Raw genomic sequence first — 13,879 nt, 5'->3', positions numbered from 1 at the left:
AGAAGCCTCTCCTGTTCACACAGAACAGCAGGGGGGGTGGAGAAGAGATAAGCACAGAGCAACACACTGAATCCACACAGCTCCCACTTCCAGCTTGGAGATGTCAGGGAGCTGGATGGTGTCCCCTGCCCTGCCGGCATGCAGCAGATCCCCAGCAAATGTGGGACAAACAGCAGCAGCATGGCAAGGGACGGGTTTGCTCGCTGAAGCACAAGCAATGGCAGCAGCAACAAGCACGCAACAAAACACTGCCTATGTCTTATCATGTATACATTTCTCCCATGTCTCCGAGCACTTAACTCACACAATCACTTAATTACGAGCAGAAATTTATGGCTAATGATTAAGAATCTTATCAAGGAAGCACACTTCCAGCAAGAGGCTCCAAAAACTATTGACAAGGCAGCAGTAGGTTGTGAAACAAATCCCTGAGACCCGGTACGACAAACGCGCACCCTTGCTCAGGCACGGTGATTTTGGAACAAGTAAGGATGTGCCAACGGCACCCGACTGGATCCGTCACCAGCTTCACAGTCAGTCCCTCAAGGACTGTGTGCTTTCCCTAGCAAGGCTCTGAAACTGGTCCTGCAAAGGACAGGAGTCAAAGAAGGATGAAGAAGGTATTTTGGATGCTAGTTAGCAAATTCTCGCTTAAATGAGAAGAAGAACCTACAGGAATTGCAGCTGACCTTCACACTAGCTGGAGCAGAAGGTTGTTATTAAAGGAACCAGTGAGAGGAACAGTGCAGTTATTCAATATAATGGGTCACACAAGCCTATGTGTAGTTAAAAATAAAATCTATTACCCGGGAAAATCGGCTCAGATGACTCCGCATCACCGAACCTTCACTGCACCTCCTCTGCCTGAGCACTGCCAAACCCCACATCCTGCAGTTTTGCCATCCCACCCCAAAAAAAGAAGCAAGAGCAAGTATTCCCCTTAGCTGGGGAAGGGACTGGGGCTCACAGCCGTATTTTCAGTGAAAGGTGCTCTAAAGGAAGGCGGTAGATTCCCGCAAGGTTTATACAAGCCTCTAAACCTCCACCTTTGTCAGGAATGATGTGTCCAACGCTTCCAGGTGTTCACTCTCAGCAGGAGGATGCCCCTGGAGAGAGGGAGGGTTCAGGGCATCGGTGAAGGACAAGCCCAAGAGGGACCGGGGTGGGTGGAAGAGGAGGGAGCGGGACATCTGTCCCTCCCCGGGACACAGACACGACCAACCAAGCCTGCTGCTCCTCATGCTTTAAGGTATGATCACAGCTTGTGGTCACGCTGAAGAGTTCAGGCAAGTCCAGTTCTTCACCTGGCACGAGAAGTTGGATGTGCCATCAGTCAGGCAGGCCTGGCCAAGGGCGGAAAGATTGTACCAGTCACGGTGTCTGTACGTGTGTGTCCACGAGAAATGGCATGAAACCAGGACCAAACCTCATGCTCTTTTCAAACAAGGCTTGCTTTCAGGTGTTCACTTGTTATTCTCACATCTCACCAACTGCATCTGATACCCTTTCAGCGGCTCCAAATGATGTTACATTTTATGGGTAAAAACTGGTTTCAATACAACCTTTGATGGAACTTCTGTACCCAGTTTCTAACTCTAACACACACATAAAATAGCTGCGTTTTTTTTCTTAACTTCTTAGCAAACTGGTAGAACTCCATTTGCGGAACATAATCAAGACTGGTAGCAAAGGTCAACCCTGAAAGAGCCTGGACACCGAATCACCATCACCCACTTTGCTGAGTACTTTTCTCTAAATCACCAACTCCTGGAGCCATGCAATTACAACTGAAATCCCCCTTTGGAGGATTCTCCTCAGTACTCCTCTGACCTTGCTGACTCCAAAGAGCTGGCTCAAATGTCCTGAAGGGTTTGGAAAGCAACAGGGGAAAAGAAAAGAGTATCCCCAAGTTATCACCGCTTTTCAAATCATCTGATACTTAGGGGGCCAGATCCATGACTTTTGACATCAGAATACTGCCCTCCCTCACAGCAGCAGTGCCTGCCACGTCTAAACCAGAGGCGGCAAAGCTTGGGGACAAAGCCCAGCGGTTCTTTCAAGCTGAAATAAATCTGCTGATTTCCAGTAGTACCTGACCTCCAGCACCCAGGCAGGAGCAAGCCCCGCTCAGTGCTCCCACCACCACCTTGATGTTGCCGTCCCACCCTGGGCTGCGTGCAGATCCACAGCAGACACCGATGAAGCTTGCACCGATGCTGCTCCGTGGTGCCAGCAGACCCCGCTGTGCCTGCACACCCTCTGCTCCTGCTGGCCACCAGCCAGCTCATGCCATGTGGCACTTCTGACTGCGGGGCTCCAAAAGGCGAAGGAAATCACAGAAATACAGTTGTCCTGAGGACAACTCAAGTGTTCGCCAGGAGTCAGGTGGGTGGGCGCAGTTTTGCACAGAGAAACGCGGAGATTAGGACAAGTCCACCCCCCAAGGGCCAGCGACCTGAGCAGGGGGACAGCACGGAGCCACACAGCACGGTTGGAGAAACAGGTAGGTTAGAGCAAAGCCTGTGTCAAACAGGAAGAACCAGGCATGGTCCAAAAGGGAGCAAACCCCAGGGGAGGCTGGGGGCTCCTTCAGCATCCCAGTGCAAAAGATTTGCTTTGGCTGTCTCCCGGCTGGATAACCTCCGGTGCTGGGGAGCCTGGTTTTCCTTCCTTCAGGCCTGCTTTGCACCTTCCCTTCCCCTCTTGCACTGTGGCTTCTGCCTCGTGCTCACCTCGGCGCAGAGCATCCACAGCATGCCACGCTTTCCTCCTGAAACGCTGTTGAAAATATTTTCTTTGCCCTCTTTTTTTTTTTTTTCTTTTTTTTTTTTTCTTTCCCCCACTCCTGTTTTGAAGACTCACCAGGCACCATTCCCGTCAGCGCTGGAGCGGAATAGCTGCCCTGTCCGGCAGGAGGGACGTGCGGAGGGTATCCTGGGAGGGTTGTGCTTGCCAGCTCACGACCTGAGGAATCAAACCAACAAATCACCACGTGAGCATCGCGACGAGCGGACACGGTTTTACATCTCCCCGAGCGCCCAGAACACAGCCATGCATTTGTCATCACTGCTCTGTGAGGACCAGCATGGGATTTCCAGCCTGGCAGGGAGGGCAGGCAGTTTTGCTTTCTCTACGAGCTGCCACAAAGCTCTGACGAAGTGAGAGATGGGAAGGGGAAGAGCAGAGCTCTGCAGGGAGAGGAATGTGCCGGCCTGAACTCTGGCTGCTCGCCCCTATTCCCAAGTTCCTCCAAAGCTCAGATTTATAAAGTCAGAAACAGCAAAATGTGCAGTAACACCGATCTTAATGACACTTCCCTAGAAAACTCTCCAGAAAATCACAGTGCATGGGCTGATGTTTGGCAGAGATCTAAATGCAGTGCAGGACATAAGTGTTTTTATCTCTTACTAAAGCAATTAACAAAAAAGAACAAACACAGGACACTGAGATGCAAAGACAGTTTCAAATACAGTTTGCTGTGGTGCCAGTGGTGCCAGCAGAAGGGTCAGATCTGTAGACACAGCCACAGTAAGCTTTTACTTAAGACCCCGCAAACATATATTTTTACTCAAGTACCCACAGGTCTTCCATAGAAATATTCCTGCAGAAAGCAGGCAGTGGGGTGCCCCCATCTCCCTCTGACACTGGGCCAGGGGTCTGGGGTGCCCTCTCTTCACCCCTCCCCCAGGCACAGCTCCCAGCACTGTCCACGACACATCGCTGCCAGCAGAGCAAAAACAAGAGATGCAGACGGTGCAAATTGCAAAGGGCGGCAGAAGTAACATCCTGACGCTGTCTGGACCCTGGTCCCGCGTGGGGGTCCCACGATAGCCACTGTCCCCACAGACTGCCGCTGCCGCAGCACGATTTTGGGGAAACTGCTGTCTTCTGTGGCCACAGATGGCCCAGCAGGAGAAAGGGATGCTCCTGCAAACCCATCAGGGAGGATCCATCCCTCATCACAGGAGGAATCCTAGAGCCCACTCACGGCCTCCCAGAGCATCCTTGGGAAGATCCCTTATCTAAGGACAAGCTGCCTTCAAAGGGCACCGGAGCATCTGCTCCGGGACACCACGGCTGGGTTTGCAGCTGGATGCAGGCACTGTTAACCCCTCCTGGTGAGAACCACACACAGTGCCCAGGCCACTGCTTTGCTACGGGGATCTGCCCGACCCACCGCCTGGCAAGGGAACGGTGCTGCCAGCACCTCTGTCCTCCTGCCAAGCGGCTGCTCCAGAGGCCAGGAGGAGGGAGGGGACCCTCATGACAGGGTATGGCCCTCCCTGGCTAAACCGCAGGCTCAGAGGCAGAGGCACAGCAGCAGCACCAAGCTCTGAAAAGGTGGGTGTGCACATCAGGTAAGAGAAAGGGACTCTGAGCTGCGGGGAGCCCCCGGCCCTTGCCCGAAGGATGCATCCCTGCTCCTCTGTCCCCTGCATGGCAGGGACCACTCGGGCTGCTGGCCTGGAATGCTGTCGGCCCAAAAGAGCTCGTCAGCCTGGCAAAAAAAATCACTGTGAGCGCAGGTTCCTTCACCAAAACGCGGCATGTCAGATCAACAATAAAAGTTATGTGACTGTTGATTTTAACACCAGCGACAAGAAGAAACGCACAGATTCTTGCAATTAAATTGCTGTCGTGGTTTAACCCCGGCCAGCACCCAAGCACCATGCAGCAGCTTGCTCGCTGCCCCCGACCTGGAGGGGTGGGGAGGAGAATCAGAAAGGAATGTAAAACTCGCGGGTTGAGATAAGAACAATTCAGTAATTTAAACAGAATAAAAAGGTAAGAACAACAATAATAACAATAATAACAGTAACAACGATTATGACGGAAAGGTGAAGAGGGTAAAATCCAAAGGAGAAGGGAGAAAGGAAAACAAGTGATGCACAGGACAACTGCTCACCACCCACTGACAGATGACCAGCCAGTTCCCGAGCAACAATCCCCCCCCACCCCAGTAACCCTCCAAGTCCATACACCAAGCACGATGTCCCATGGTGTGGAATATCCCTTTGGCTGGTTCAGGTCACCTGTCCTGGCTGTGTCCCCTCCCTGTGCCCCCCCAGCCCTCTGGCTGGCAGGGCCCAAGAAAACAAAAAAGTCCTTGACTTAGTATAAACGTCACCCAGCAACAATTAAAAACATCAGCACATTATCCACACTGTTCTCACATCAGAGCCAAAACGCAGCACTGTACTAGCTAGTAAGCAGAAAGTTAACTCCATCCCAGCCGAAACCAGGACAATTGTTTTCTGTAGGCACTGGATTTTATGCTAGTGGTTTTTTCCAAGTCTCTAGAGCTCAGAGGAGTTGAAACTAAATGTTTTCCCACAAGCAAAACCCACTTTTTAACTGTTTTGGTTGGCAGAGATTTTGAGCCGTGATTTCATTTTGAACTGATCTAAAAATAAAATTTTAACTTTTTTTTTTCGTTATCATCAAAGAAATGAGACCTCATCTGATGAGACAAGAGACAGAAATGCGAATTACTGCAAATTGCTGCTCACCACCCCCGGGTCATGGCCACGAAGGCCGCTTTCCCCACTGCCCCCATCAGATGAAGAGGTCCATGCCGAAATGCTCCGGCAGCGTCTGGCACACAGGCATCGCTGCCGTGATCTCTCAGCACATGCCCCACTTTCCTTGGCGCTCTTCATCCACAAATTGGGATGTGTGCCGTTCCTCTCAGGCCCTTCCTACAGAATATTTATGGTGCATCCACATCCTGAAAGAATTTAAGGTTCAAAACAATTGATTAATTTGCTCTCCAGTTCTGGGGGGAAGCCAGATCCCTTACGGAAGGGCATCATGAATTCTAATTATTCAACGCAGGCAGAAAATGGCTCTTTTAGATTAAAATGCTCTCCCCTCATCACTGCCCTGCTTCTTTTTCTCCCGCACAAAATTAAACTCTGAGCATGTCACCTCTACAGCCTGGGGACGGCAAAAGTATCTGCCATCTCCTTCAAGTTGACCACAGAAGCAATGTTCATCCCCAGCTCTGGCAGGGAGTCCCTGACGAAGGGCTGCCTCTGACACAGAAGAGCATCTCACAGCCTGACCTCCGCGCTGGTACCCCACCCAGGACACCAAGAAGGGACACCACCGTTCTGCCCTTCCTCAGTGGCCGGTGTCACTGTGGAAAGCCGAACGCCTTGTCACCCAAAGGTGCCAAGGTCGGTGGGCAAGCTCCCCCTGCTCCTGACTTGTCCCACACTGACCATTCCTCACTTTCCAATAGCTACTAAAAAAAAAAAATACAACACATTGCCCTGCAATTTTTTTCAACGTACTGAAATATTACAACATTTTTCGCTTTCTCCAAAGCCACTGTCACATCCAGCACAGTTAAGATCATTGCCGAGGGCAGAGCTGTGTAGCCACCACTGGTGACACCAAGGAATGTAGGATCTCAGCTCCGCCATAAATCAAGTTCAACATCACTCATGGTCTTTCCACAGCTCTGGTCTGGTTTCCATCACACCCCATTTTCAAATTAAACATTCTGCAACCTGCCGACAAATGTTTGGGCCAAAGGTGACCAAGGGCACAGCTGCAAGTGCTGCAACCCCACCTTGTCCCCTCAATTGTATCCAATGTGCTTTCTCTAAAAAAAGGAGCGGAGCACCCCCATCCTCTACGAGATTTCCCTCCAATATTGGCAAGCTTCAATGGCACCGAAGTAACTGATTTCAGAGAAACAATAATAACCCTGGCACAAAGAGAGGATGAGAAGCAGTATCCGTGCCAAGGTGCTCCCACTCTACTCATGCAGGGAAAGCAGCCAAGAGGTCATGAACATCTTTGTTTCAGCAGCGAGCCACGGAGACATGGAGACCAAGGTCCTTCCAGACACACTTTCTTTGGTCTGGGCTTTTTAAGGTTATTTTAGATGCGTAAAGTTGGAAGATGGGGCACAAGTGGCTGCAGGCAGAGCTGCCTCCCTCCTTGCCTTGCTGGGCTGGTGCTGTGTGGGACAGAGCAGCTCAGCTGCCAGCTCCAGCCTACGGAGAAGCTCAGCTGGAGCACAGTATAGCACGATTTCCCAAGAACCTCTGCCAACGCTACGAGGCCACGGCTTAAAGCTTCAGGTACCCAAATACCTTGCAGAGTCTTGCCTGGTAGCCCCAGCAGCACTGGTACCTTCAGTAGTATCTGCTGGCATGCCTCCATGATGGGACCAAGGAGACCCTGGCTTGTCCTTCAGCCTGCCACCTCCTCCAGGCCACTTCGCTGAGCTCCTCCCCGGGAAAAGTACGTCCAAGGTGTGCACCAGCAAGGCAGCTCCGACTCATCATTCGTCCAGCCTCCAGAGGAGAAATGTCTTAGGGGAGAGGGTCGAGACGCAAGGGAGGTTTTGTTCAAAATACACACCATATACCATGCTTGTGCTACCAAAGGCAGAGCAGGTCCACGTTCTTCAAGCACAATATGGTGAGACTGGCAGTGTCCTTCCCAGGATGGGAAGAACGTCCTTTCCCCCATCACGACCAGGTCTTGATAAAACTGTCTCTTCCGTAAGCGACCTTGCCACATAGATGCTTCCACCACACCAACAGAGTAAAGCTCTATCCCTTTGCCTTCAGCAGCACCTGGCTGCAAAGGCCAGCACGTGAGTACCTGGAGCCTTCAGCCGGAGTCAACGTGCTCTGGAGGCTCCCAAGAGCATTTGAGCAGTCAGGTGTGATGCTGAGGAGATGGGCTGCCACCACATGAACGTGGCGGGCTGCTGGTGCCACATGGCACACCACTTTCTTGCGGCACCCTACTTCAACAAGCCAAAGTGCACCGTTCACCAGGACAGCAACTAAGCCAGAGCCTGGATGATGGAGACAGGATAAAAACAGTAATGACATGAGAAGCGGTCTATGGAGAGAAAACGGGAGTACAGGATTATCTGCACTCCACAACTTGCCACAGCATCACACAGATAGCAGCAGATAACCCATCTTTGAAAAGCAAAGGTGCAGCGCAGAAGAGACCTGAGGTCAAGACGACTGCACAGGGTTGAAGTACTGCTACAGACAAGCTGCTGTCTCTCTCCAAGCCTCACTCAGCCTTTGCACCTCTCCAATGGAGAAGAAGGTTCACCGCTTCTTCAGCGAGTTGCTGTTGGGTCTGAGGGTTTGAAAGTGCTGCAGCATGGAAAGAGACGTCATACTTGGAACACTTTTCTCACCCAATTGTGCAACGAGGACAGCCTGGCTACACAGCCCCTCCAGTGGGCAATTAGCAGGGAGCGATTCTCAGCGTTGCCTTGAGATGGTGTGGAGCTGCACAGGGAACGCGGGAACAGGCACAGGTCCAGGCATGGGCACCACACTTCCACGAAGAAGTTCCCAACTGTCCATGCCATGGAGCCAAGGCTCCCCCAAGGGTCCAAGGAGCCAAAACACTTTGCCTGCAAGACGGTGCCTCTGCACCGCACCCGCGCTGAAATATTACAAGGGTTACAACACCCGGTTCTCCCGCTCCAAGGAAAGCGCTCGGCCTGGAGTCCCAGCTCTCTGCAAAGCCCCAGCAAGTCTGGATGCAGCCACTGCTCCCTTTAGGGAGCTGCCGGTGCCACTGGGATCACATGCTCCTCTGGGTCTTCCCAGTGCAGAACCAGCACAGCAAAGCTCCCAGGGTTTCCCAGTGCAGGACCAGTGCAGCAGAGCTCCCGTGCCTGCTGCATGCCACAGTGCATGTACATGGCAGGGCTGCCTGCAGACAGGCTCCACGCTGAAGGAGCACATCCAGCTGAAAACCCCTGCTACCGTGCCAGCTGGAGCCACCTGGGGAGGGGCTGGGGACCACGGAGCTGGACAGTAAAGGTACCCCATGGGATGGGGGAGCACCGCCACCCTGGCTGGCATCGGGGGGAGGGGAGCAAATGCCTCTGTTACAGATGCTCCTGCACATACACAAGCACGGCAAGCTCACCAAGGGGATGAAAAGTTGCACATCCCTTCCAGTCTTAGGCGTACCTCTGCCAGAATTTATCCCACATTACTCCAAAAAGCAGAATATGATGATGCCAAATAATAGCTGTATCAAGTGGCACCGCGGGACCAAAGGGTGCAGCCACATGTCAGAGTGCTTGGCTCTGCACAGAGAAGGTATGCAATAAATGTCCACCCCTCCATTCACCAGGAGCTGGCAGAGTGCTCACACTGAAAACAAACTATCATTTCTCAAAAAAAGTGCAAATAAGTAATTTTCTGCCGTGAAGGAAATCATTTTGCAACCAGCTGCAGGAGAGGTCAGCAACACCCTGCTGAGCAGATGTTGCAAGCAGTGCTTGGGCATCAGCAAATGTCCCCTCTGCAGGACAAGCGCCCTGAGGCTGGCTGGGGCAAAAAGCAGCATGTGGCAGCAAAGGACTCTCCTGGCTCCAAACCGTTGGGAAAAAAGATGAAAGACTCATTTTGGATCACTCTTCAGTCCATCTACCTTTTTTTACCACAAAAAAAAAATTAAAAGGTGGCAAAGAACGTTTCCAAGTGTGTCTTTGTATACTACTGCGTGTAAACGTGAATCCAATTAACTTCAAATTTAAATACTAATGAAATTATCTCATTCGGCGATCAGCTCAGCTCTCATCCATGGCAGTAATTAACCACTGGGGGTTGTCACTCCCAGACACATGACACGAGGACTTCCCCAAGCTCAGGTGCTTCAAACCCTTGCAGAATTCATTACCCTGACAGTATGAAAACCCTTCACTTTCAATACCACAGGGCACCAAGACGTTTTTTTTCCCCTTTATCTAACAGATTGCCAGTAACAGTATGAAAGAAATGAACCCACTGGACAGGTAATTAACTACTGCAAAGGATACATTAGAAAATGCGGGGGGTTCAGGTGGCGGGGAGGGGGCTCACACACCCCCTTTGCCACTGGCTCCGAACTATCCTCTACAACAGCAGGGCCAGTGATTTTCCTCTCCACGGTGGGTGGGCTGTGGGATGTGCTGAGGGGAACGGAGCCTTCGCCTACCTCTCCCTGCCTACAGCACACATGAACTGCCCTCAGCCCAGGAGCATGGTCACCGATCAGGCAGGGCGCTGGGTTCACGTGGTAATCCCACCTCTCTAGAGACGGGGGTTCAACACCGACAGGCCTGCAGCGCTGGGAAAGCCAGCTGGGCAGTGCCGACGTGATCGCCGTGCGTGGTCGCTCCCATCGCCAGCATCTCCGCCAGGTGAAACGACCACCCAAGGCAGCATGCACCCTCTGTCACGTCCAGCACCGGAGTGCTCCGCCAGCAGAGACCAGCACCCTCCCAGGGTCCGTCTCATGTGCGTGCACCCTCTCCACTCCTGCCCAAAACCAGCCCCCCTCCAGACCTGCCCACCTGCCCAAGGCAGAGCCTCCCTGGCTCCACACAGGGGCTGCTGCCCCACCTGTCTCTTCATGTCCTTCCAGAGAATAATTCTGTTTTTAAATGCAGGTTTACACTAAGCAAAATGGAGGTGAAGAGATGCCACCACACCGGCACACTGTCACCTGCCCACAGGATTGTGCGAGGACCTGGGCAGGCGCTTCCAGCACCGTCCCGTTCAGTCTGCAGGTCTGTGGTCCCTCACCCAACAGCCCCTGCACACCAGGAACGCCGATGCTGACTTCATGCAGGGACACCACGTAGGTGCACCAGCAGAAAGGGCAAACCTATCCCAAAAGGCAGCCAAGTTGGACAGATGGGACTTGGCTTTCAGTTGTGCTCCCTCCGAAATGACCCTGCGCAGTCTTTGAGATCCTTATCGCTCCCTACAGCTGCCTGACGGGCTGTAGGCAGGTGGGGGTTGGTCTCTTCTCCCAAGCAACAAGCAATAGGACCAGAGGGAATGACTTCAAGTTGCACCAGGAGAGGTTTAGATTGGATATCAGGAAGAATTTCTTCACAGAAAAGGTGGTCAGGCATTGGAACAGGTTTCCCAGGGAGGTGGTGGAGTCAACATCCCTGGAGGTGTTCAAAAAACACATAGATGTGTCATGTGGGGACGTGGTTTAGCGGTGAGCTTGGCAGTGCTGGGTTAATGGTTGGACTTGACGATTGTAGAGGCCTTTTCCAGCCTAAATGATTGTATGATTCTGTCCCACAGCATGGCACTGCCTTCATCAAGCACCCACAACCATCAGTAGCAGAGGAAAGGACCTGAACTGGTGCTCCTCTGCCACCAGAACCCCAGGGACCACTCTGCTGCTCCCAGGAGCCAGCATACATCACTCTCTCTACGGATGGGCTTTGGCAGCCTCCCCACCACGCCAGGCACCAGCCGCCCCAGAAGTAAGGGAGCGCTGGGATGCATTTGCTTAACACCAGAGAAAGCATAAACAACTAACTGGCAGAGATGATGTTTTGGAAGTCACTTCATCTCTGGGAAGAAAACCCCAATTTCCAGCCATTTTCAGTCAAACCTGTTAACAGAACTGACTTTTCTTCTGAAAAAAATTCAGCTCCTGCTTAGAAAAGCTCTTCCCTTGCCCGGTGAAGATTTTGATCATTCTAACCCTGTTGTTTAAATCATTACCCTAAAGGAATTGTTTTAGCCAAACACACAACCCTGTTAGCAGGATACAGACCTGATGAGTTCTATCATCCTGCTCCCTCCTGCTCCTCCTGCAACCTGGGGACACACGTGTCACACCCAGAGTCTGCCCAGGGCAGCAGCATGGGGCAGCAGAGCACCCCAAACCAGAGATGAGCGCATCTTAAAAAAAAAAAAAAAAAAAAATTATCTGGTTTGATCACATACAAAACACTGCTCCACGCTCGGCACAACAGCAGCGCAGCACCTCCATTGTTACTGCCTTGGGTCTGGAGTGGCTGTACACGTGCCCCGGCATGTGGTCCTGCCTGAACACAGCAAGGACTTTGCATCCTGCCGATGCATCCCACCAGTGCCTGTGGGATGGCATTTCACCCCGTTACGCTGGGAAAGGATACAGTGCCTGGCGCAGGACCCCGACACATTGAAACGCCGCTGTTAATGGATAACTTCCCTCCTGTGCTCATCTAGCTCTATTTGTGGACATCAAACCTAGTGCGGCGTGCTTACTGCAATGAGTTACCTCTCCTGCACCTAATTAGAGGCAGATAAAACAGTGGTAACACACAGATCACCTGTAATGATTTTGCTGACTCGATTATTCTTCTGACAATTAGCTCTGGCTGCCAAAGCCTCACAGGAATGTCAAAGTCTACTTCCTACAAAGCAGGTAATGTCACAGGTGTGACCATGAAATCAATAATGAGGCATAGCTCTTGCAGAGGGCATCCAGGTCAGATGGAACAGCCCTTAAATTAAACATTGATAAGCAGAACACAATTATCCATCATGTTTAAGTGCCTGCGTGAAATTAGCAGCCAGGGAATGGGAGCAGTGGGGGAAAGATTAGTGGAGGAGGTAGTGAAATGCGCAGTGTCCACCGTGACTGGGGCTGCAAGGGCTTGTGACAGCGGCACCGTAATCTGCTATCAAAGCTATAAAATTCAGATTAAGCACACTGCACTGAAACAGGGGTTGCAGATGTGGGTCTGTTTTTCTCCTCATCAGCAAGGCAGCAGCAGATGTCTGAAGGGAGTCCAGAGCTGCCCTTCAGAGCAGGCATCTCTGCTACTCTTCCCATTGACACAACCACACTGCTAAAAAAGACGCAGGGCAGGAAAAAGAAAAAGGAAGAAAGAGCAGTACTTTCTGGTAGAGGAAAAATGCAGTGCAGAAGTACAGACGAACACTCCGGTCTCTTTTCTCTGCAATTTCTAAGCAAGAGCCGTGGAGCTGCAGCGTGCTCTGCTCTCACCCTCATTTGTTCTGGACAATCTCTTCCAGCTGCTGCTGTGTAAATCTCCTGTCCCTTCTCCCTTGCAGCTGTGGAGCTCTGGCACCCCAATGAGCAGCCCAACAGTCCAGCTTTTCACATACTCTTTAGGGTTACTAGTATGAGAAGGCTTTGTTTGTAGACTTGATCTGAGCTGCACCATCATCCAAATTGATCTTCAAAGTCTACCTGGGTCTCTCCCTGCTCCTCTAACATGTGCAAGGATAGAATTCCCCAGGTTGACCCCGCTCATTTAATGCACACACACAAGAAGTACTGGAGGGACATCCGTGTGGAGACTAGAAAAAGATACCCTAGGTGGACAGCATCTCTGCAAGAACCCATCCCTACCCTAATTCTTGTGGCCAGCAATAAACCACATGCTAAGACACATCAGCGTAATTTAACCCCTCCCTGGCTCCCAGCAAATGAAACTTTCATGCCCCGCACAACCTTTCTCTTCATGCAGCTCAGCACAGGACTAGCAGGCACACCGGTGGTCCAGGCGCAGCAAGGCACGGCGCGGGTGGGTCTCAGGTGCCCAGCTACGTATGTGGAAGGATGTGGGGATTCATGGGAGAGAGGTGGAGAAGGTCCCACCACACTCAAGGTACACGCACCACTGACTTCAGAGGGGACAACCAGCTATTGCTGGTGCTTCATCTATCAAGGGGGCACTGACAGGAACAGAGGGCAGATGGAGGTGAGCACAGTAACGATGAGACCTTGTGGGAGGACATGCAGCGGTCTGGAGGCATTTTACCAACACAGCCATTAAATCCCTTCTGTGGGGTCCTTCCCCTCCGACACCCACGTGCAGAACAGCAGCAGAGCAGCAGGGCACAAGCAGCACAGGGGGCACGCCGCTGCAGCCAGAGAAGAACCCCACAGGAGAGGGTCCCCTGGGGCACAGCCTGCAAGCCCCACGCAGGTGCTCGTCCCTGCATGGTTTTAACGACAGCGATGTCGGCTCATTAAATAAAATTAAGGGAAGAAAAAAGAAGAGGAAAGCCAAGCAAGCGCGGTCAGGCAGACAAGCCAGCATACCGGGCTGCGCAGCTCAGGACCA

At 52.0% G+C, this 13,879-nt stretch overlaps 1 protein-coding gene across 7 annotated transcripts in view; it reads right to left on the bottom strand.

Moving 5' to 3' along the window:
* Positions 1-13,879, bottom strand: part of PAX5 (paired box 5) — a 132,147-nt gene that overhangs the window by 27,110 nt on the left and 91,158 nt on the right. For 4 of the 7 annotated variants that reach the window (XM_040579961.1, XM_040579962.1, XM_040579967.1 and 1 more), the window contains one exon: positions 2,863-2,964. The exons of the other annotated variants lie outside the window; for them this stretch is intronic. In XM_040579961.1, the coding sequence (XP_040435895.1) occupies positions 2,863-2,964 (102 nt within the window). The remainder of the gene's footprint in view (positions 1-2,862; positions 2,965-13,879) is intronic. 7 annotated transcript variants of the gene reach the window in all.

The sequence above is a fragment of the Falco naumanni genome, chromosome Z, assembly GCF_017639655.2.
Source record: "Falco naumanni isolate bFalNau1 chromosome Z, bFalNau1.pat, whole genome shotgun sequence".
Classification (NCBI taxonomy): domain Eukaryota; kingdom Metazoa; phylum Chordata; class Aves; order Falconiformes; family Falconidae; genus Falco; species Falco naumanni.
This window is presented reverse-complemented; position numbering and strand designations above follow the sequence as displayed.